Below are 24,393 nucleotides of genomic sequence, written 5' to 3'. Positions count from 1 at the left end.
CGGCCCTGCGCTCGCCGTCGCTCCCGGGTGGATCGGGCGGATCGCCACGAGCCGCAAAGCTGCTGTCCACGTGGACCGGTGCTGACATCTCCCGCCCCGCCGCCACCAGAGCCTCGCCTGCCAAGCCCAGAGACATGGCCACCAACGGCACCAAAGTGGCGGACGGACAGATCTCCACCGAGGTCGACGCCTCCATCACCAACGACAAGCCCAAAACCTTGGTAGTAAAAGTGCAGAAGAAGAAGACGGACCTTCCAGACCGAGACACCTGGAAAGGGAAATTTGACTTTCTTATGTCCTGTGTAGGTTATGCCATTGGCTTAGGGAATGTGTGGAGATTTCCGTACCTGTGCGGCAAGAACGGTGGAGGTACGTTGGGCGGGTTTGTGGGGGAGGAGTCACCAGCAAATCACCAGCAAATCAAAACCTGGCTTGGAGAGATGTTTCATACATTCACTTGGTTTGGTTGGGGATTTTTTGTTGGTTTTTGGGGGGGTTGCAGGATTTTTTGAGAATTTTTGGGGTTTTTTTTGGTTGGTTACTTTGGTTTATTGGATGGGGTTGGGGTTGGTTTTTTCAGCTTTTTGTTTGTTTGCTGGGGTGATTTTGGTGTTTTTTTGTTTTGTTTTGGGTCTTTTGTGGTTGTTGTTTTGGTTTTATGTTTGATTGTTTGCTGTGGGTTCTTTTGGGTTTTTTTGGTTTTTGTTTTGGGTTCTTTTTGGTTTGTTGTTGTTTTGGTTTGATTTTTTGGTTTGTGGGGGAGGAGTCACCAGCAAATCACCAGCAAATCAAAACCTGGTTTGGAGAGATTTTTCATACATTCATTTGGTTTGGTTGGGGATTTTGTGCAGGTTTTTGGGGGGCTTGCAGGATTTTTTTGATAATTTTTTGGGTTTTTTTTTTTTTTTGTTGGTTGGTTTGGTTTTTTGGTTGGGATTGGGGTTGGTTTTTTTGGCTTTTTGTTTGTTTGCTGGGGTGATTTTGGTGCTTTTTTGGTTTTTTGTTTTGTTTCGGGTCTTTTGTGGTGGTTGTTGTTTTGGTTTTATGTTTGATTGTTTGCTGTGGGGTCTTTTGGGGTTTTTTGGTTTTTGTTTTGGATTCTTTTTGGTTTGTTGTTGTTTTGGTTTGATTTTTTGGTTTGTGGGGGAGGAGTCACCAGCAAATCACCAGCAAATCAAAACCTGGCTTGGAGAGATGTTTCATACATTCACTTGGTTTGGTTGGGGGATTTTTTGTTGGTTTTTGGGGGGGTTGCAGGATTTTTTGGGAATTTTTGGGGTTTTTTTTTTGGTTGGTTAGTTTGGTTTTTTGGGTGGGGTTGAGGGTGGTTTTTTATGTCTTTTTGTTTGTTTGTTTGCTGGGGTGATTTTGGTGCTTTGTTGCTTTTTTGTTTTGTTTTGGGTCTTTTGTGGTGGTTGTTGTTTTGGTTTTATGTTTGATTGTTTGCTGTGGGTTCTTTTGGGGTTTTTTGGTTTTTGTTTTGGATTCTTTTTGGTTTGTGGGGGAGGAATCACCAGCAAATCACCAGCAAATCAAAACCTGGTTTGGAGAGATTTTTCATACATTCATTTGGTTTGGTTGGGGATTTTTTTGCTGGTTTTTTGGGGGGCTTGCAGGATTTTTTTGATAATTTTTTGGGGTTTTTTTTTTTGGTTGGTGGGTTTGGTTTTTTAGTTGGGATTGGGGTTGGTTTTTTTGGCTTTTTGTTTTTTTGTTGGGGTGATTTTGGTGCTTTTTTTGTTTTTTGTTTTGTTTCGGGTCTTTTGTGGTGGTTGTTGTTTTGGTTTTACGTTTGAATGTTTGCTGTGGGGTCTTTTGGGTTTTTTTGGTTTTTGTTTTGGATTCTTTTTGGTTTGTTGTTGTTTTGGTTTGATTTTTTAGTTTGTGGGGGAGGAATCACCAGCAAATCACCAGCAAATCAAAACCTGGTTTGGAGAGATGTTTCATGCATTCAGTTGGTTTGGTTGGGGGATTTTTTGTTGTTTTTGGGGGGTTGCAGGATTTTTTTGAGAATTTTTTGGGGTTTGGTTTTCTTTTTGGTTGGTTAGTTTGGTTTATTGGGTGAGGTTTGGTTTGGTTTTTTGTTTTTTTGTTTGCTGGGGGGTTGGGTTTTTTGGGGGGGGGTTTGGAGTTTTTGTTGTTGCTTTGGTTTAGTTTTTTGGGTTTTTTTGTTTTGTTTTGGGTTTTTTTTTGTTGTTTTGGTTTGGTTTTTGGTTTTTTGGTTGTTTGCTGTGGTGTTTTGGAGCCGGGGTTTTTTTGTTGTTTTTGTTTGTTTGTTTGTTTTATTTTGGAGGTTTTGTTGTTGCTTTGGTTTAGTTTTTCGGTTTTTTGTTTTGTTTTGGGGGTTTTTTTGTTGTTTTGGTTTGGTTTTTGGTTTTTTGGTTGTTTGCTGTGGTGTTTTGGAGACGGGTTTTTTTTTGTTATTTTTCTTTGTTTTGTTTTGTTTTGGAGGTTTTGTTGTTGTTGTTTTGGCTTGGAGTTTTTGGGGTTTTTTGGGTTTTATTGCTTTCCACGTTTCCAGGAGGTTCAGAGCCATTTTGGAGTGTGAAGCTCTGCTTTGAGCTCTGCCCTGAAGTTTCTTCTAACTCCAAGCTATCAGTGGCACTTAAAGACCATAAAGTATCAGAGCAGAACTAAAGCACATTGCCCTCCTCCCAACCCTGCAGATCCCTCTCTTTTGGGCTGAGTTTTGAGAGGATTTCATGGGGTTTGTAGCTGACTCTGAGCTCCCATAAAAGGCTGGAAAGCAGCCAGGGCTGGTTAAAGCCTTTGTGCTCTCCGTGAGAGGTGAGGGCAGCAAAGCCCAGAGGCTTCTGGATTTCAGCTTTTTACTTCAACAGAAAACATTTAAACGATGGGGAGTTCTGGTTTTCCCTTTATTTTCACCTCTGGAGGTGCTGGTTCAGGAGTGCACGTGTGATTTCCACTAACATTTTTGAAAAGTTACATCTGAGAGGAAAAAAGCACCCTGTGATTTTCTCTTCATACATAACAGGGATGGAAACTGGAAATTCACTTGTGTTTTTCCCCACTCTAACAGGCTTGTTAAAAATTTCTTTTCAGGTGCATTCCTGATTCCCTATTTCCTTACTTTAATTTTTGCTGGAGTGCCACTGTTCCTTTTGGAGTGTTCCCTTGGTCAGTATACATCTATAGGAGGCCTTGGAGTGTGGAAGCTTGCTCCAATGTTCAAAGGTACAGTATGGATTCCAATTCTTCCTCATTTGGTTCCAAACTGCAGAAGTTTCCCAAATTTCCAGGGCAAGGATGTTTCTTGGTGCTTTTCATTTATATTTAAACCATGATTTTTCTAGAGAAGACACTGATTTCCTGAGGTGTCACTGATGATTTTGGAACGTGCTGGGCTATATTTTTTGTTCTCCATTAAAAATAGCAAGATTCTGGCATTAGAATTGCAACAAACTTATTTTTGAACTCCAAAAACTCTGGGGGTTCTCTGTAGAAATGCATAAAGACTGTTAAAAATGGCATATCCAGCAGTAGTTGTCTGAGCAGGTCTGGATGTGTTCACAGCAATTTGGTAAACTTTGGTAAATTTTTCTGAGCTCACAGAGATTGGCATCACCTCTTTTTTACACTGAAATTCAGAAGCCAGACACTTTTGGCAATTTCAGGCTGAATTCCTTAAGAAAAACTCACTCCACGTTTTGAGTGTGAGGTTTGATTGCCAGAACCCCAAGGTTTTCATCTCGATTCTGCACAGACCCACAAACCTCTCAAAGGGTGATTTTCACCCCTCTAATCCCAAATCCTCTGGCACTTCCCAGCTCCTGAGCTGAGCTGTGGCCCAGCAGAGCTGCACGTGGTGTTATGAATTACCTCACACAGTGGGACTGACAATTAGCACAGGGTGAGCTGCAGGTTTGTTGAGATTGGATTCTGCTCTGGGAGATTTAGCACTGGGAAAAGGCAGGGAGATGAAACTCTCTCTCACAGAGAGGTGGTTTTGCTCGACTTGCTGCTGTTGGTAGGGGTTGGTACAGCCTGGCTTTGCAATGTCCTGAGTATTGTGAGCACTTCCTCCAGCTCAGGGCCAGGGAACAGCTGTCCTGGATGGTTCAGAACACCCCTGGAGTGTCCATGTGGAGCAGAAGACACCCTGGTGGTGGAGCCCTGGCACGTCTCTGCCTGTCCTGAGTGCCTTGGAACACATCCTCCTGTGTGTGCATCTGCCACCAGCTCCTGTGGGGCTGCTCTGCCAGAGAATGAGCTGATTTAGCTCCTTCTCCTGGGAGCAAAGCCTGCCAGGCAGCTCTCAGCAGGTTCCACAGAGAGCTCAAGGGTGGCAGTGAGCTCATGGATGGCAGTGAGCTCATGGGTGGCAGTGAGCTCAAGGGTGGCAGTGAGCTCAAGGATGGCAGTGAGCTCAAGGGTGGCAGTGAGCTCAAGGATGGCAGTGAGCTCATGGGTGGCAGTGAGCCCATGGGTGGCAGTGAGCTCAAGGATGGCAGTGAGCTCATGGGTGGCAGTGAGCTCATGGATGGCAGTGAGTTCATGGGTGGCAGTGAGCTCAGGGATGGCAGTGAGCTCATGGGTGGCAGTGAGCTCAAGGATGGCAGTGAGCTCATGGATGGCAGTGAGCTCATGGATGGCAGTGAGCCCATGGGTGGCAGTGAGCCCATGGGTGGCAGTGAGCCCATGGGTGACAGTGAGCTCATGGGTGGCAGTGAGCTCAAGGATGGCAGTGAGCTCATGGGTGGCAGTGAGCCCATGGGTGGCAGTGAGCCCATGGGTGGCAGTGAGCCCATGGGTGGCAGTGAGCTCAAGGATGGCAGTGAGCTCATGGGTGGCAGTGAGCTCATGGGTGGCAGTAAGCTCAATGATGGCAGTGAGCTCATGGGTGGCAGTAAGCCCATGGATGGCAGTGAGCTCATGGGTGGCAGTGAGCCCATGGGTGGCAGTGAGCTCATGGGTGGCAGTGAGCTCATGGGTGGCAGTAAGCCCATGGATGGCAGTGAGCTCAAGGCTGGCACTGAGCTCATAGGATGGCACTGAGCTCATGGGTGGCAGTGAGCTGAAGGCTGGCAGTGAGCTGAAGGCTGGCAGTGAGCCCATGGGTGGCAGTCATGGGTGGCAGTGAGCTCATGGGTGGCAGTGAGCTCAAGGATGGCAGTGAGCTCAAGGATGGCAGTGAGCTCAAGGATGGCAGTGAGCTCAAGGATGGCACTGAGCCCATGGGTGGCAGTGAGCTCAAGGATGGCACTGAGCTCATGGGTGGCAGTGAGCTCAAGGATGGCAGTGAGCTCAAGGGTGGCAGTGAGCTCATGGGTGGCAGTGAGCTCATGGGTGGCAGTGAGCTCATGGGTGGCAGTGAGCTCATGGGTGGCAGTGAGCTCAAGGGTGGCAGTGAGCTCAAGGATGGCACTGAGCTCATGGGTGGCAGTGAGCTCAAGGATGGCAGTGAGCTCATGGGTGGCAGTGAGCTCATAGGTGGCAGTGAGCTCAAGGATGGCAGTGAGCTGAAGGCTGGCTGAGCCATCACCCAAATCACCACCTTTGTGTCGTGGCACCGCTGAAATTCTCCCTCCTACAACATTTCCCAGTGGTGCCTGCCCCGTGTGATGTGTTTGCTCTTCACTTGGAAGTGCCCTTGGTTTTATTTCTCTTTGTTTTCCTTACAGGTGTGGGGCTGGCTGCTGCAGTCCTGTCCTTTTGGCTAAATATTTACTACATTGTGATTATTTCCTGGGCCATATACTACCTGTATAATTCCTTTACCACCGTAAGTGCGTGCCAGAGGGGATGGGGAATTGTTTCTTGGATGTAAAGCCAAGTAAAATGTGGATACACCTCTAATCTGCCTCAGTGTGGATGTGTGAGGTTAGCACAGCACCCACAGAAATCTGTAGGATAATCCATTCTTACTGATAAAACCCCAATTTTGTGAAAATCCCTTTTATTTTTTTTTTTCTCCACAAGAAATTCAGAGCAGAAAACTGAACTTACAGGTCAGTCACTCCCCCAAGGAAAATTCTACTGAACAATTCATAATTTTGGTTCTTCAGTAGCAGCCACACAAACACAGATTCCTTGGGAAATATTATCATTGTAATGTGGCTTCATGATGGAGGGGTTTATTAAAGAAACCCCCATGGAATGGAAGGTCTGTGATTTGATTAGCTCTGAACTTCCATTCATTGTTGTTATTTTTGCTTTGTTTTCTTTCCTGTTTACTTTATTTTTAGCTGCCTTTTTTCCCCCCCCTCAAGGGTGATTCATCAGCTGAGTAAGTCCTGTCTGATTTGTGGGGTTTGGCCATTTGAGGAAGCATTCTTACATAAGTTGTATATAATTAATGCATCATTGTTCAATTGTCTCTTCTGTAAATTTTGCTCACGCTTACTCGTTCTTGGCTTTAAAGAATTTTGCCTTGACCAAATTTGCATTAATTACTGTCTGGGAGTGACATGACCATTTCTGCTTTGTTTTCCTCAAATTGTTATTGATGTGAAAGGTCAGGCAGAGTCTGGAAATGTTCCTTGTGGCCCATGTTAAGTGAATATTGACTTCTAATTCCCTTGAAGCCTTTTCTCCTTGTGTATAAAGCACAGCCATTCTGTGAGAGGATTTCCCAACAATTGCCATCAAAAAGATCTATAAATTGTATGTAAATGAGGCTCATTCTAATGGATACTGTGAGAAACAGGTTCTGCTCCTCAGAACTTCTGAAAGATGGGATGGACACGTGCAGAACATGCACGTAACAGATGGAAATTTCACCTTTCTCCAATTATCTCCTGACCTGAGGGGAAAATGAAACTCTCTGATCAATAACCATCCCAATTTTGTTCTCTCTTGTGCAACAAGAGGTACCAGGACCTCCAGGAGGTCCTTTCTGCTGTTTCAGCATACTCTCATGGTGAGTGTATTGAATCCAGAGCGTTTTGGCTGCCATGCTAAGGAAAAGAGGGAATATTTCCACACCTGCCTCCCCCAACTGATGGGAACTGAAATCACTTTCACCCTGGGGAGATCAATGTCTGCAGAGCTCCAGGTGCTTTAGTTCTGCACTCAGCCGTCAGTTCTAGCAGAGAAAGAGATACTTGAGGTAATCCTTGCTTAAGAAGTGTTTGACTGCAGGTTTTTGGTGCTCTCCCTTCTCCAGACCCTTCCTTGGAAACACTGTGAGAACCCCTGGAACACCGACCGCTGCTTCTCCAACTACACCTTAGCAAACACCACCAACATGACAAGTGCCGTGGTGGAGTTCTGGGAGTAAGCTCAGCATTTTCCTCTCTCCTTCCCGTGCATGTCCAAGGATCACCTTCTTGCCCTTCCTGTTTCACCTTCTGAATCCTTTGCCAAATGTTGTGTTGGCTCCTTGCAGACGCAACATGCACCAAATGACCGACGGCTTGGAAAAGCCCGGGCAAATCCGATGGCCCCTGGCAATCACCCTGGCAATTGCCTGGATTCTGGTGTACTTTTGTATCTGGAAGGGGGTAGGCTGGACTGGAAAGGTAAGATCAAAAAGTACTGTGAATGCCTCTCAATTAAAAATGCCCGTTTTGCTCAAATAGTCTGAAAGTTCTTGAGGTAAGAGGCGCCGGGGGCAGTTTGGCTGTCAGAGCTCTGTGAAGGATTTAATTTGTGTTTTCTTGGATTGATGCAGCCCCACGTTTTAGGAAGAGCTGGCTCCTCTCTAGCTAGGTCAGACCACAGCCTTAGATGCTTCACTTCCAGGCCTCTTGGCTTGGCCAGGTATAAAATCACCCAAAAATATTCTTGCTTCTTCCTGGGATGAATATTCCAGCTGGTTTGGATAGCAGCAGAGTGAGGATGAAGTGGTTTGGTTCCAGCAAGAACTATGCAATAAATGCAAAATTCTTGCTGGAACTAAACCACTTCATCCTCACTCCGTTGCTATACAAACCAGCTGGAATATTCAGAAGATCTGTGCAATAAATGCAAAATTCTTGCTGGACTTGGATATGTAAGGAAGTGTTGGGAAGAGCTGCTGCCACCTTCCCTCATGTGAGTGAGAAACATTTGAGGTCCTTTCACAGGATTTCACCCTGTGCTTCTTGGGGCTCTGCTGGCTGTGAGTGGAAATTAGGATTTTCTAATCAATTCAAGGAAATTATATTCTTGAGAGACCTTTCTGAATGAAAGGGCAGCAAAATCTGATGATGGCTCTTGCCTTTCCCTGTCAGAAAAAATCCCAGGGAAATGAAAAGCCACAGCAATGGGGCTTGGTGTTGGGTTAGAAGACCTCAGGTCTGGTGCAGAGGGCTGGGATTTCTTCACACTGGGGGAACAGGTTGTTAGTTTTTGGCAGGAGGTTATAACTGTGACCCACCTCGAGCTGTGTGTTGGACAGGGCTGAGCTGAGCTCAGAGCAAACCATTTTCTTTCTCCTGTCTCCCAAAGCACAAAGAGGGCAAAAAGAGGGCTGAGTCTGGCTCCAGAAAGGGTTTCTTATAGGACCTCTGAAAAGGGCAAGAAAGTAGGAGCCTGTAATACAGAGGAGGAGAGAGTAGGAAAAATGAACTGCCAGATGTTTTCTGAGCCAGATCCTGGTGCCATGATCCTTGTGCTTTTGGGACTTCCTTGGGTTAAATACAAAAAAAAAAAAAACAAAAAAAAAAAAAAAAGTGTGAAAACATCCTAGTCCACTCTGTTCTCTTTTCAGAAAAATAGGTAACAGCCACCTGCCTTTAGAGCTGGAGTTTAGGGAATTTTGCTGTAGGCACTTCCCAAGCCTTTTCCTTGAAAAATGCCTCAGTTTTAAGAGCCATCCTCGGTTGCTGCTAGAGTATTTTCAGGGAGCAAATGCTTTTGATCATTCTTCCTTGCACACTTACTCTGCCTTGTTTCTTCCCATCAGGTGGTATATTTCTCTGCTACCTATCCCTATGTTATGCTGCTGATCTTGTTCTTCCGTGGTGTAACACTGCCTGGGGCAAAGGAAGGCATTTTATTCTACATAACTCCCAACTTCAGCAAGCTTTCAGACTCTGAGGTAAATACTGCATGCTGATAAACCAAAGTTGCACTCCTCACTGTTCCCCTTTCAGACCTATGAGCTGCTCCTCAAGTGCAGAAAGAGATTTTTTTTTTTAAAAATTGTTTCCTGCAATCAGGTTTGGCTGGATGCTGCCACGCAGATTTTCTTCTCCTACGGTTTGGGTCTTGGTTCACTGATTGCCCTTGGAAGTTACAACCCTTTCCACAATAATGTTTACAGGTAAGCAGATGACTGCACATATTGCAGTGGCACTCGCCTGTCTCAGCTGGAGCTGGGCTCTGTCTCTGTGCACAGATAATTGAAATAAAGTTTAGTGTGGGATATTAACTGTCCTGTCTGGCTGGGGGTGAGGTGTGCAACTGCCTTTACACCAGTGGGAGAGACTTCCCCAGCATGGAATGGAACCCAGACTGGGAAACCTTAAACTGTGTAATCCTAAATCATTGAGATCTCTCCACAGGACAAAAAAAAAGTATAAATCAATAAATAAAAGCAACCCAAAAAGAATGAACATTTGCTTTCCCTGCTGCTTAAAGGCCCTTCCCTTTGTTTCAGGGACTCCATCATAGTGTGCTGCATAAACTCATGCACGAGCATGTTTGCTGGCTTTGTCATCTTCTCCATTGTGGGATTCATGGCCAATGTCACAAAGAGGCCAATTGCAGATGTTGCAGCATCAGGTACCCGAAATCTTTTCCTCTAAGCTGTGCATCAGGGGTTTTTTTTTGTTTTTCTTTGCTTGTAGGTTTGCTCCTGCAACTGCTCAAAATCCCTCCTCCCAGCTCCTCAGCTCCCTGTCCCCTCAGTCTCCCAGAAGGAAAGGCAGAAGGAAAAGTGTTGTCCCAAGCCACTCCAGGCAGACTGGGAGGAATTCTGGTCATTTTGGGGTGGTTTTTAAACTCATATTTCCCAGTTCCATTGGGCTTTAATTCCTATTCCCAAGTCTTGAGGTGAAGCCCTTGGAGGCAGATCCATTTCTCCCCTGTTCACACCTACACCTGTTTCACGTGACTCTGTACCATGAAAGATATTTTACTGGGGGCAGGGAGCTGGGGAGCTGTCCATGGGAGGATTCTGTTCTTCCTTGCAGTTTCTTGTGTGTCTTCCAGCTGAAAAAGCTTAAAGCAGCAGAGCAGATGGCTGCCCTGACCCAGCTGGTGCACCAGATACTCACTTAGCAGTTCTGGCCACAGGGAGGGATCTCATAACTCAGAGCTTGGCTGGAACTCACTGGTGGACAAAATCTGGATGACTGTATTAGCAAACACAACCCACTGAAATATCTCCTTGGCCAGGAAAGGAGAGAGTTTAAGCCCTGAAAATAATCCTCCATACATTACACATACAAAGAGATGAGGTGCAAAATGATGATGGCAGGCACCGTTATTAAAAGCTGCTCTGGAAAGGCAGTGGGGTGTGAAATAAGCTTTTTGGATTTATGTCTTTGATACAGAAGGAGTTATATAAAGGCTACACCTGCAAACACCACAATATTTTTACATCATATTAAGTACATTTGATAACAGACCTCTGAAAGATGCCCATGGCCACTAATTGCAAAGGATATTTAAAATTTTGACCCTTTAATTAGGGCTTCTATTTCTCCTAGTAAGCTCAGAGGCTGGTGCCAGATTTTACCACCACGAGAGGTTGTTTTGCCATCTTTTACAGAGCCTTGTAAAACAAATGGTATCATTAAAAGGCATAGCTGCATTTCTGTGGAATGCCAGACAGAGTAAAATTAACATATTTATCTGAAGTTTGTTTTGCTTTTAGCCCTGCTATTTGGAACTGCTTTCCAGTCATATCTGCTCTTGTTAGCAATTAATTGCTTTGAAATCCTCAATAGACTTTGGCAATCCAGGTGCTGATGCTGCCCTTGCTCCACTGGTTTGGGGGCTGGGGCCAAGCCCTTGTCACTGACAGACATTTAATAAAAGCTGAAAAATCAGAGGCACTCCTTAGGTGAAGCTTTATTTCTGTGTTTATTGGATTTGCTGGTTTTTCCTCTGACCCTGATGTCCAGCTATGCCACGAGAACAAAAAAAAAACCCTTTTAAATAGGGGTTTAAATAGGGTTTTAAAATAGGGGTTTAAATAGGGGTTTAACACTCTGCCCCCCATCTGCAGTTAGCAAGAAGAAAAATTAAAAAGTTTGGTCATCCACAACAACAGAGTTTGTTCAAATGTGTGTTTAGAGGGAGTGAGTGGAATGGAGCAGCAAATAGCAGTACTGGAAATGCTGGAAAGTGTCTCCTCCATTGCTGAGCTGCCTCTGCTTCTCTCCTGAAGGGTGCAAAGCAGGAGAGGGCAGCTGCCAAAAGCTGCCTGAGGGTGCCTGCAGGAGTGACCCCAGCCAGGGACAGCCCTCCTGCCTTGGCTGTGCCAGGGCTCTCAGGGCAGCTGCTGAGCCCACCCAGTATCCTGCTTGGTTGGCTTTGGGGGGCTTTGGGGTGCATTTTTGGCATTTTGGTTTTGGCTGGTTCACTTTCAAACCCAGGTGCTTGCAGTGCCCTGGTGGTCAGGGAGCAGTGAGCACTGAGATCTCTGCTCACCCCAGCAGAGCCCAGCAGGAGCAGAGGATCCCAGCCCCAGCCCTGCCCTGATCTTTGTCTCCTGTCTCTCCCCCAGGCCCTGGACTGGCATTTCTGGCTTACCCAGAGGCAGTGACACAGCTGCCCATCTCCCCTTTGTGGGCAATCCTCTTCTTCTCCATGCTGCTCATGCTTGGCATTGACAGTCAGGTAAAACTGGGGTGGAAACAAACAAAAACACAGATTTTCTGCCACTGGGCGGAACCAGGTCGGATATTTTTATTTCTATTTTATTTATTTCTATTAGGATTATTTATTTTATCGTTTAGGATTCATTTAATAATTTAAGATGATTTATTTTATAATTTAGGATTTAATTAATAATTCAGGAATATTTATTTTATATTAGCATCATTTTATATTAGGATTCTTTATGTGTTTAGCTTTTGTGTTTTTCATATATTTGTAATCCTGCAGTTCTTCAGTGTGTGACTCCAAAATCAGGGTGTCAGCTGCTGCTTTGCCATTTTGCTCAGACACAACACCACAGCAGGGCTCCCCCTGTGCTCTCCATTGCCAGCTGGATGTGGGGCAGGATGGTCCCTGGAATAATCCAATAAAGAATAGGAGGCACTCAGGAAAGACTGAGTAAAAAAAAATGATGCCTGAACACCTTTGCTCTTTCATGAACTGTTGGAAGCACGTGAAAAATGGGCAGAAAATGTATTCTGCAGGCAAAAAGGAGCTTACCTTTGAAATATTCCCTGTTAAATCACAATGTTAAATATACCTGTGCGATGTTCAGCTGTGTGGAGACACTGGGATATGTCTGACAAGATTTGGATGCCACAGGAATCTCTGCAGGGTGGCTCCAGAACTCACCACTGGAGCCAAAAGACACAGCACACATTTCATTTCAAGATCTGGAGTTACTTCAGGGGGCAGTGGGATGGTTGCTGAGGATATTCTGGGTTTCCATGTGTTCTGAAATCCCTTCCCAAGGGAAAGGATCACCAATTTATTGGTTCAGGCTGTGCCTAAGCTCTGGGTGATATCTGACAACCGGGAATGAAGGAGGAGGCTCAGCCCTGGGGTTTGCAAATCCAAGATATTCTCTGCCTAGATTAAACTATTAAATAATTAAGACACGGGATCATTAGAAATGTTGACTGTGACACAAATGAAAAAGCACAGAGAGAAAGCCCTTTAGAAATAACAATGTCCAACAAAACCTTTTGTTAATCAGTGCTAATTTTAATACAGAGAACAACCCCGGTGGCAGCCCTCAGGAGAGCACCCTGCCTTCTTTTACAAGGAATACTTGGAGGATTTGGTCAGGAAGTTCCCCCTGGCTGCTGAACTCTTGGATGATTTTTAGGAGCCCAGTCCTGGGCAGATGTGTTGCTTTACCTGCACTCAGCTGCAGCTGGCAAAGCAGCAGCTCCCAGTCCCTAGCACAGCCCTCCCAGCACGTAAAGGAATGTGGGATTTACTGGAATATGGACCAGGAGAGAAAATCCATCCTTTTCTACAAATCCAAGCTGATTCCAGCCTGGGAAATCAAAAAGACCGAGAGGGAATTTTATCCTGGGCGATGAAAGTTGAAAATTTACACTTTTTCTTTCTTTGTTTTTCAGTGAGCTTCAGGCTTGACATTAAAACCCACTGCTCAATCTGGGGGGGGAAACTGCTGTGAAAAATTGGGTCAAAAATATTCTTGAAAGCATTTGTCTCTAGGCAACTAACAGCTGAGGAAGGTGGTCTAATATTATTAAAAGGAATATGTATCTACAGGCTGTCATGCTCTCTGCATTTTCTGTCACTGAAACATTTCATCCACTCTAATTTACAGGAGCTGTAACCATTGGTTGAATTCTATTTTCTCTGCTGAAAATTAATACAACTTAACTTGCCTTCTGGTTTTCACATTTCAGCCACCATAATGATAGCATTTATCTGAATATACACACACAGAAGGATTCTGGAGTGTGGCCATTTGGAGGACACAGCCTCAACAAAAAACAAAAATGTTTTCTGGGGATACAGAGAATTTTTGATTTATTTCATATGAGAATTATGTGAGAATCTTTAACCTTCTGTGTGAAGAACCAATCTGGTTAGACTTTGTGTGTTGGCTCTCTGGTATGTGAGTAAATCACATAAAAAAGAAGTTTATTTTGTAGCACTGAGGAACCAAAGCCCTCAACTGTAGGTTTATCATCTTTATTACACAAAAAGAGCAGTTCCTGTTCACAGAGCGAAAGCAGCAGTGCATAGCTTAGAATTTTGAGTGCTCCTCGAGCTGGAAATCTTTTTGCACAGATCTCTTTAGACAGAACCAGGGATATTCAGGAGCAGAGCTTCCGCTGCAGTCGAGCGAATTTTCCCTTCTCGCTGGATGGCTGCAGCCTCAGGCCAGCCAAGGCTCCAACCCCAAACTGCTCCCCAAAACCCCGTGCTGGGCTCTGGAGTGTGTTCCGTGTCCAGCTGGGCTCTGGAGCGTGTTCTGTGTCCCCTCTCCCTGCAGTTCTGCACCGTGGAAGGGTTCATCACTGCCCTGGTGGACGAGTTCCCCAAGCTGCTGCGCAACCGCCGCGAGCTCTTCATCGCCGTGGTGTGCATCGTGTCCTACGTGATAGGGCTGTCCAACATCACTCAGGTACTGCTGCCCTGGGGCTGCTCTGCCCTGCTCCTCCACCCTCCTTCCCAGCCCAGCCAGGGATCTCTGCCAGCCCCTGGATTGGCAGTGACTGGAGCTTGGGTTTGGGCAGTGCAAGCGTAGAACGCCCTGAAGATTTTAGCTTTGATATTTTTATTTGTGTTTTATTCATTTATAATGGTATCATTTCTTTAATATTAGGGGTTTTTGCTTTTATTTATTTAGCTACCGTATTTTCCATCTATTTGCACTCCTGCAGCTCTTTAGTGTGTAACTCCAAACCCCACACTCAGTGTCAGCTGCAGCTTTCCCATTTGGGGCAGACACAACAATTCCTCTCCAGGCCTGGCCATCAAGGACACCTCACTGCCCCAGGGCCCAGAGATGGGAACAAAAGGGACTTGGGGGGAGCAAATTGGGGTCAGTGACTTCATTACCTGGAGCTGGAATTGGCAGATGAACCCCAGTATGCAAATGGATCAAACTTATAAAAGTATAAAACCTGTGAAACATTTTCCATTTTGGGTTTCATCTGCCCTAAATGCACCTGCAGGCCCTTCAATAAACAGAACTGCTTTTTATTCCCTTAATTCTGCTTGGCCCCTGGTTCTAGGTAGTCCCAACAAGGCCTTACCTGGGTGTCCCCTGCAGGGCTCAGGGGACAGCAAAATGCACATCCCCAGATTCCTACAGTCCTAAAAGTGGCAGCTGGAGATGTTGACTTTGTAAACTGTTTGAGGCAAACAATTAATGATTAAGTTATGATTAAATTATCAAATAAAGAGCAAACAGCAAAATTAAACTTTTCAGCATAAGCAGCAGCAATCTTAATTTTGTCAGGACTGACCTCAAGCCTTAAAAAAATTTAACCTGTTTAATTCACACTAATAAGCCCCTGTTAGTTTGTATCTTACATTTTGCTCTATTTTTTATTCTTTCTTTTCCATTTCAGGGTGGAATCTATGTGTTTAAGCTTTTTGACTACTACTCTGCCAGTGGAATGAGTCTCTTGTTCCTTGTATTCTTTGAGTGCATCTCGATATCCTGGTGCTATGGTAAACAGCCTGGTTTTATCTTTCCCTGAGCTTTACACACCCTGAGGATAATTCATCCTCTGATCCTTGGTTGAGGTGCACGTGCTGGGGGTGGAACTGAAAGTGGCTTTTTTTTCTGTGGATATAATTCAAAGTTGGCCTGTGGAAGGGGCTGCTGCCTTTCAAACACCCTACCTGGAGGCCTGGGAGCCATGGAGAGTTTCAGGAATATTTAAAGGGTGATATTCCATCTCCTTTCCTGCCCCACTCCCTTGGGAAGCCTGGCTCTGCAGAGCTGTTGGGTACATCATCTCCTCAGGGCTCTTGGGATTTGCAGTATTTCATTTTTCCCAAAATTCTCTCACTCCAGGGTCCTGCAGTGAGCCAGGCTCCCTGGTCAGTTAGGGAATAATCACCTTGAAACATCCAGAAGCCTGGACTGGCAGTCTGTGGCTCTAAGCATTAATGGGTCTGTGGGATATTGCCACAGGGCATTTTCAACCTCAGAGCTGTGCCAGCTCCTCTGAGGAGCTGCTCCCATCATCACTGAGGCACCCCAGCTGCTCCAGGAGCTTCCTGCAGGATTTCAGTGGGCCTGAGAGGATGGAACAGCATTTAACAGGGGAGAGGCGCTGCTGGAGAACCCAGCACATGGAAAGAGACACCAAAACTCCCCCAGAAATCAGAGAATATTCAGAGCTGGGAGGGACCCCACAAGGAGCTGGAGTGCCCACACTTGGAATGATCAGCTCCAGGCTGTGAGCATGGAGGAATCAGAGCCATGAGCTGGGGCAGACACAGCTTTGGGGGGCTGCTGGGGAGCAGCAGGAGGGCCCCTCTGATTTCAGCTCCACACCAGGCATGGTGGGCACTGCAACAGAGCTGGGTAATGCTGGGATGGGTTTGGGGGGTTATACTTGTAAAATACACCCCAAATTTCTCATCCTAATATAACCTAGAGCTGAAATCAGTCAAGGGTGTTTCTTGCATCTGACCTTCTCCATGTGCAGCTCCCTCATTTGGCATGGGAATTAGTTTGCTGGTCTCTATTTAATTAACTCTGATGTGGAAGAGTGAGAACAGGTGATTTTTGGTGCTTTTGAGCTTGCACTCTTTTTTTTTTTTTTGGCCATCCAGACAGAGGAAAAGTTATCCTGAGATCTTTGTAGAGCTTCCAAATATAATCATATTTTATGACTACATCTCTCAGAACCACTGAGCTTCCCATCCACTCCCCTACCTGACATGTTTCTGTGCTGTTTCTTATTTCTATACCCAGGTGTTAATAGATTTTATGACAACATCCAAGAGATGGTGGGATACAGACCCTGCATCTGGTGGAAACTCTGCTGGTCCTTTTTCACTCCTATCATTGTGGCAGTAAGGAACAAACTTTTATTTAGTTGGGGTTTTTTTATTATTTTTTATTTTTATTTTTATTTTTATTTTTATTTTTATTTTGTAAATGAGTGGCCCGGGTGCTGCAGCCTTGTGGTTCCCAGCCCCACAGATTCATATTAGTCCTGCCCTCCCTCCTGTTTTAAGGATTTGAGCAATCCCATTGAAGGCAATAAGCAAAAAGCAGTGTCATTCCAGGAAGATTGTGCCCCAAAAAGAGAAACCAAAATATTTATTGCTCAAGAGGTGGATTGGCAGAGTTAGAAAGCTGTAAGGAACAAATTTTGACTTTTTTTTTATTTTTTTGGTGCTCCTAAATAGAAATTAGCAATCTAAAATCTAAATTTTCCACATATCCCAAAATGCCAGCTTTCTGTAAACTGAACTCCTCCACAAGCACTTCTGGTGACAGAGCAGGGTTCTAAACTCTTGTTCTTCCCTCGTGGCATTCTGTGGCACATATGAATCATTTTATACCCCATTGCTGGGGGTTTTCTGGCAAACTCTGCAAGGGACCTGTGCTGGAAACCACAGAACAGCCTTTTCCTGGTTCTAAACTTTACCCAGTTAATCCCATTCAGCACCTTGTGAAGTAGAAATCAAAGAAATGTGAATTTGCACAGACACTGAGCCCAGACGCAATGTAACAAACTCATCAAGCAGCCACTATGACACACGAGCCAGCATTTAACCAGAGAGGGCAAATGAGGAGCACTAAAAAGAGACAGAAATGTCTTTGCTCTTGTTCCTCGAGTCATCCCTTCCCAGACCAAGGCAGATTTCATTTTTGTAAAAAACATAAAGGCCTAGGAGATACATTTTATTCCAGTGGCACAGGAGGAAGATGCCCAGCACTGTCAGACTGGCCAGATTTGCCAAGCCCTCAGCAGAACGTGCTGCCCAGCCCAGCTCAGAGCAGGGATAACAATCTGCCTCTGCATCCTCCTCTGGGAATCTGCCCTGCACAAGGGCCCAGCCTGGGGTCAGAACGAGCCTCCCCCCTCCTGATTCACTTTGGCAGGTTTTCCTGGCTGCTTTAGGCATTTGAGACAGGCCAGGACAGGGGATTTTCCTGGGAATAGCCCCTGGAATTCTGTGTCTGCAGGGCATCCTTGGAGAGCACCCCAAAAGCAGCGTGGCTGCTGCTGCCCAATGGCATCGTGTACATGTCCACAGGTACTCCCAGGACCCCTATTTTCCTTAGCAGCCCCTTCCCCCTGGCTCTGTGCAGCCTATCCAAGGAATTTACTGCTGCCAGCAGCACACCTGGATTGCCTGAGGTGCAGGTTGGTGTGTGAAAACACAGCTTTGAGGTGAAACACTCGTTTTGGCAAGAGGCCTCTCGGGGAGCTCCAGAAAAACTCTTGAAGCCAGGACAGGGTGGGCACCTGACCCCCAACCCTCCCTTCTGCTTTTGCAGGGAGTGTTCATCTTCAGTGCTGTGCAGATGACCCCCCTGACCATGGGCAGTTACGTCTTCCCAAAGTGGGGCCAGGGGGTGGGCTGGTTCATGGCCCTGTCCTCTATGGTGCTGATCCCTGGCTACATGGCATACATGTTCCTCACCCTGAAAGGCTCCCTAAAACAGGTAAGCCTGCCTGTCTCAACCCCCTTGGTGCTGTCTTTGTGGGGGACCAGGGGAAGGGAGGAGTGATGAATCTGCATGTTCTTAGAAGGACTTATTATTTTAAAATATAATATATTAAGATACTATTTTAGGATACTGTGTTATATTAAATAATACTATGCTAAACTGTACTAAAGAATAAAGAAAGGATACTTACAGAAGTTAAAAAATAATAATGAAAACTTGTGATTCTGGAGAGAGTCCCAACACAGCCTGGCCCTGATTGGCCAAAGAGTCAAAACAATTCACATGAAACCAATGGAACAATCACCTGTGGGTGAACAATCTCCAAACACATTCCACATGAGAACAACACAGCAGAAGCAAATGAGATAAGAATTTGTTTTTCTTTTTCTCTGAGGCTTCTCAGCTTCCCAGGAGAAAATCCTGGGCCAAGGGATTTTTCAGAGGATGTGAATGCCACACCTTGGCACCGGTGCAATCAAAGATTGCTGGGCACTTCTTTCCTGTCATCTACTTCCCCCTCAGTTTGTTGGGTTTTTTTTTTTTTTGCTTTGAGCCAAAAAACCCCATAAAAGTGCCAGCCAAAAGACAAGAGAGTGTCCGAGCCATCTGCTGCTGAGCACAATTCCCCACGTTCCACAGGGCCCTTATCTCTGCTCTGGCAGCTGCAGACACTTGGCATTCCAGCTCCTCACACCTAGAAAACAGAGGGGAGGTTGGCAAATGATGGAAGTGTGTCCTGACTCGTGTGAGACACACGGATGTGGATCGTGGCAGGGTATGCTCTGGGGAGCTGGAATCAAAATCAGGGGCTGAGCTACGAAACCCTGGGATTGAGAGTCTGCTCAGTGACCCTGCTCTGCATGTCCCTGATGGCCCCCAAGGCTTCAGCTCCTGCATTCCACCTGCCCTGCTCTGCTGCAGCTGGGAGGGAGGGCATAGAGCCCCTGGGGAGCACTTCCCCTGAGCCTTTATTTGAGGGGTTTCTGCCAGCAGGCACTTTGTGAAGAACATTGGGGCTTTTTTCTCATTGCTCTCAGCCTCTCCCTGACTGCTCCTTTTATAAAGGAGGCAACACTTCTCATGGAAGAGAGTCAGGGGTTTTTTTTTCAGTCAGTTTTTATTTCAGCCAGTTTCTATTTCAGTGGGTTCTGAGGTCCTCAGAGATGTGCTGGGAAATACTGACCCCAGTATTGCCCCACACACCGTTCAGGAGCCACCTGCAATCACCACACCCCATTTTTTCAGTCCGGGTGGATCCTCAGTTTTCCCTCTCTGTACATCCCAGCCAGCTCTCCAGCCCAAGTGCTGAAACACTCTGTGATTGTGGCAAGCACAGACTGTCAGAAGGAATTTGTCAGAACTTCTGGAATATTCTAAAATCAGCTGACAGAGCCATCTTTGCAAAGGGCTGGATGATCTTAAGCAGAATTGACGAGTGATGCCTCATGAAATGCTCAGATCTTGATCCAAATATTTGTCTTCAGCAAATTTTGAAGGACTCAGTGAGGCTTCAAAGAAGTCTGCACAAAAATATCTGGGGTTTGATTTTTATTTTTGTTCCCCCCTCCACCTGTACTTAGCTCCTACATTTTGAATAGATTTCCCTTGGTCTCATGGAAACTTTTAGGTGCAAGAGGAGAACTGTTGCCCTAAAATACAGCTGCTCTTTGGGCAGGGTTGTGTGAGACCACAGTAAAAGTTCCTCATCTCAGCCTTGCTGTGGATTAAGGGCTCATTTTTGAAAGCATTGACAAATCATTATTATTAAGTGATGGGGGGGCTTGCACCAGTGAGAGGCTCTGAGGAGCCAAGCTGGGATTTCTTTTGAGATATAAAAGTGATTTCTTATATAAGAGAGATTTCTTTTGAGATATAAGAGAGATTTTTTTTGAGATACACTCTCTGCCATGAGCTGGGCAGAGAAGCTGAAGGAACAGAGAGGACAAAAGGATGAGAAAAGACAGAATAGGAATAAAACTCCAAATCAGGGGCTTATCCCTGGAGGAACTCTCAGTTCTCCTGGGGAGATGCCCATCACTCTGGTGCCCAGCACTGCAGCCCCTGTGCTGGACCCTGGGCTCACAGCAGAGCCTCTCCTCATTGCTTTTCCCCAGGAAAGCTCCTTGAAGGCACCCAGCATTTGGCACAGGGTTTTTCAGCTCCTCCTGGCACCTGCAGGACAGAGCTGGAATGCTGTTTCGTGGAAGTGGCTCGCTGCTGGTCCCTGGCAAGAGAGGTGGTTGTAAAGAATTGTCTTTAAATATTTAGGGAAATAAAAAACAAGGAGAGTAAGGTTAGAAAGAGTTTTTTGGCTGCCTGACATTTACTGTTGTCCTTTGAACAGCGCATCCAAGTGATGATTCAGCCAAGTGAAGACATCACCCACCCTGAGAACGGGCCAGACCAGGCCCAACAGAGCAACTCTGCCAACAAAGAAGCCTACATCTAAACTCCTCTCTCGTCCAAGCACCGCTCCTCCTCCTCCAGAAAAACAAAAAATATGGTTGAATATGACCACAAATTCACATCTGAGAATATAATTACCTACCTCTAGTGGCAAAAAAAAAAAAAAAAAAATACATCTTAAAAAAAAAAGAGGAAAAAAAAAAGCAACAAGGTCATCTCCACTCCGAGGGAATCGCCATGGGTTCGATCCAGCCATCCGAGCTCAGATGTTTGACAGTGTTTTTGTGTTCTCCAGCAATCCACAGACTGTTAATGTTTTTATCCTTTCACAATGGTAGTTGCATACCTTGGAATTTGTAAATTGATGTGCCAAGACCTTTTTAATCTACCTTTTAGCACGACTATTTGAAGTTTTGTGCTGCTGATTTTTAGTAGTTGATCACTATTTCTTACCGCTGAATCCCAAGACTGTTATTTCTGACTTTGCAGGAGTAAAATTAAGTTTGGAGTTTGTTTTGTACAAAAAGAGAACGGAGTATTTTGTAAACAAGTGATTTCCAGTGCAAAAGTCTGCCCTTAAAATTCGTTCCAGCTGAGGCCATTTGAGGGGGGGAGAGACTCTTCCTTCAACTAACAGCAGGCACAGCCTTTATAAACATTCCTAGTGCAAAAATTGAGTTGTTTGTGGCAGAGCAGCCCAGGCCAAACACACTGGCTGTGCTCAGCCTTTCAGGGTGACTTTCAAACAAGGTCATAAATTTCCTTAAAAGCACATATCTCGCTTCTTCTAAAAAGAAGATATCTGTGCAAATCAACGTTAGAGGCATAAATACGCCTTTTAACTTTTTTAGCCAAGTAATAGCCAAGAGCTCTTAGAGATTCCCAGGAGTAAAATACAAAGTATTTGCCATTCAAGCTCAGACTCCCTGAGCTTTTATCATGCTGTTATCACTCTGCTCTTACTGCATTGCCACCAAAATAGAAACCAAACCAACGGCTTCACGATCAAAGTGAGTTCCAGCGCAGGGCTCGACCGACCCTGCTCCAGAGCTTCCCCAGCTCCCTCCCCCAAACCCCAAACCTGGTCAGCACCTTGAGAGCAGTGGGATTTCCATTTCCAGGGGCTGGGTGGTGCTGAGGGCACGAGGGAGAGCTCTTTGATCCCCTGCAATGCCACTCTGGGCTCCGTCCTGCGTTTGCCACCCGGCCAGAGAGCCCAGCCAGCCCCTGGAAGTTCTCCCTGTGTGGGGAATGATTTCTCATTTGGCAGCTATAAGATAAGACAGGCATGGAGGCTTTTTATTTTTATTTTTATTTTTTCCTTTTTTTTTGGTTTTTTTTTTGGGGAGGGTGATGTTTGATTGTAAATGACTGTGACAGAACTGTGCAATGAAAAACATGCTTTTCAGCAAACTTTTTTTTGTGCACCGTACAATGTTAGATAGCACAATTTATGTAGAACTACTACGTGGAGAAAAAAAACAAAACAAAACAAAACAAAAAAAAAAAACATGTTACCTGTGAATGTTGGGTTTTTCGTTGTTCTCGTCTGAAGGTGACAAACATGTTCTTGCAATAAGGTATTATTCTCAGAATGTCAAGCACATTATGTAGAAATAATATATATATATAATACACATGTATTTCAAACTACATCCTAAACTCTCAGAGTGTGTCGGGTAGGTTCTAAACTGTTTCACACCTAGGTCAAACGTAAAGCACTACGAGATCTAAGCTCCATCCTAAGCGGCCATAGCTGAGATGCAAACGTCCTGTAAGTCTTTGGGATTTAGAGGAACCCCTACATCCTACACAGACATCACACGTGATACACCATCCTCGTGAGTTTCATTAGACTAAGGATTAAAAACTCCGACCTTCTCTTTATTGTTTAATGTAACCGAGTCCCATGTTGTTCTAAGAGAAATGCAGTATTTAATGTTTGATTGTAAACAATTATGACAGATGTTTGACAGACCTGCTCTTTAGCAAAAAGCTGTACAAACGTTATCACATAGCACAAACTAGTGTTGTAGAACTACTGTGTGTAAACTGTGAATAGCTGTATCTTTTTTGTAGTACTTGCCCTGAAAAAGAAAGATTATTGTATGATCATATATGCTTTTTGCAATAAGGAAATATCCAACACCAAGCAAATCTATCTCTATATAAAAAATATATATGTAATATATACATATTCAAAAATATATACAGAGCCTGTTTAAAAGAGTACAGTATTATTTAGTAAATTGCAACCTGTTCTATGGACCAAATGTAAAATATTTATAAATTAAGATGCATTTTAAATGTCTATAAACGGTGTCATAATTAAAGCACGATTGTTATGTAAGTTTCCAAGAGTTTAGAGGAAAAAGAATAAAGGTTATATTATACATTAAATTCAGAATTTTGCGGTCTTTCATTGGACAAACCCAACCTGTGCTATTTTCAAGTTCCAAATGTGTCATTTATATAAAAATATCCTTTAAATACCAAAACGCTGTATCCCACTTGTGATGTGTATAATTAATCCGTGCTATTCCTACCATGTAATTAGCATGTGCATACATTATACAGGGTGCTTAAGAGGTGACAGTTAATAGCCCTTCCTGGCATCCTGCTGCTTTCATTCTCCTGCGGGAAGATGGCAGAGCGAGCTCCGGGAGAAGGAAAAAAATTTGGATTTTGGAACGTTTTGGACGGTTCCTCGCCTGCACTCCTGCTGCTGCTGCTGCTCCCAAAACCTCCCTGGTTTTGGAGCCATCCCAGTGCTGGATGCTCCCCAGGCAGATGATCCATGGCTCCCAAAGCTCCGTGCTCCTGCCTCGGCTGCCCTGGCAGGGCGGGAAGATGAGGAGAAAACGCGCAGGAGAAGTTGCAGCGCAGCTGCACGGCCGCTCCTGGGCTCGGGATTTAATTATCTGCCTGCAAATCTGGAGCAGGGCTTCATGCTGGGGAAGAGCCTGAGCAATTAGAGGACCTGATTAGAATGGAAAAGGCTCCCCAGAGAGGCGTCTGGAATCGCAGCCTCCAAGCACCGAGCGCTGACCTTCGCGAGGAGCGCGCACGGCGAGGGCGCGGCCGGGATGGGAGGTCCCAGACTGTTCTGGAAAAGGGGAGGCAGCAATTTTGGCAACACAGAGGGAATGCAGAGGGAAATGGGAAAGGAAGAGGCCGAGGGCTGTCGCTGCTGGCTGGGGGTGGTGGGAGGGCAGGGGGGCAGCAGGGGCTGAGGAGCAGGGAGCTACTTGGAGGATGTTGCGTTAGTGCTGTGATATTTCCATGTTCTCCTGGAGGAATTTGCTCTCGCCGTGCTGCAGAAATCCCAACAGCGATTCAACAAGAAAAATGCAAATAAGGTCACTTCTCCCCTGCAGGACTGCAGGATGCCCTGGGAGAAATCCATGTCCTTGCTCGTCAGCAGTATTAGTTCAGCTACATGTGCTTTTATTCCAAAATAACACTGTGTTGCTTTTGGGGGTTTTTTGTTTGTTTTAAGGCTGATTATTTCTGTTTTGTTCCGCTCAGGCCACGGCAGCATTACAATTAGCTATTAGAACTGCTCAGCCCCCACTGCTGGCTGGTTCTCGGGGGCTGGAGCCCAAAGGCGGGGTGATCCCATGGCACAGGGCAGCAGCTCCTGCTGCCAACACCCCTCTGCGGGCACTGCCCAGCAGGCAGCAGCAAAAAGGGGCTGCACTAAAGCATTTGGACATCCACCTCTTGATCCCTTTCCCTCCAGGATGGATTGGCTCCACTCCCGGGAGGAGGAGCCCGGC

At 45.4% G+C, this 24,393-nt stretch overlaps 1 protein-coding gene across 1 annotated transcript; it reads left to right on the top strand.

Moving 5' to 3' along the window:
* Positions 1–23,014, top strand: SLC6A1 (solute carrier family 6 member 1). The gene is made up of 14 exons (XM_059856149.1): positions 1–369; positions 3,064–3,195; positions 5,643–5,743; positions 7,127–7,236; positions 7,349–7,481; positions 8,849–8,983; positions 9,105–9,208; positions 9,545–9,669; positions 11,621–11,733; positions 14,051–14,182; positions 15,135–15,237; positions 16,496–16,596; positions 18,035–18,202; positions 20,553–23,014. The coding sequence occupies exons 1-14, from the start codon at positions 135–137 to the stop codon at positions 20,655–20,657; spliced, it is 1,797 nt and encodes a 598-aa protein (XP_059712132.1). The 5' UTR covers positions 1–134; the 3' UTR covers positions 20,658–23,014.
* Positions 23,015–24,393: the final 1,379 nt, after the last annotated feature.

Source organism: Haemorhous mexicanus, chromosome 11, assembly GCF_027477595.1.
Source record: "Haemorhous mexicanus isolate bHaeMex1 chromosome 11, bHaeMex1.pri, whole genome shotgun sequence".
Classification (NCBI taxonomy): domain Eukaryota; kingdom Metazoa; phylum Chordata; class Aves; order Passeriformes; family Fringillidae; genus Haemorhous; species Haemorhous mexicanus.
The sequence above is the reverse complement of the archived record's forward strand: the minus strand, read 5'-3'. Positions and strand labels throughout refer to the sequence as shown.

Coding starts and splice junctions, on each gene's coding strand:
- SLC6A1 (XM_059856149.1), top strand. CDS start 135: ATGGCCACCAACGGCACCAAAGTGGCGGACGGACAGATCTCCACCGAG. Junction 7,482..8,848: donor GGGTAGGCTGGACTGGAAAG/GTAAGATCAAAA, acceptor TCTTCCCATCAG/GTGGTATATTTCTCTGCTAC. Junction 18,203..20,552: donor TGAAAGGCTCCCTAAAACAG/GTAAGCCTGCCT, acceptor TCCTTTGAACAG/CGCATCCAAGTGATGATTCA.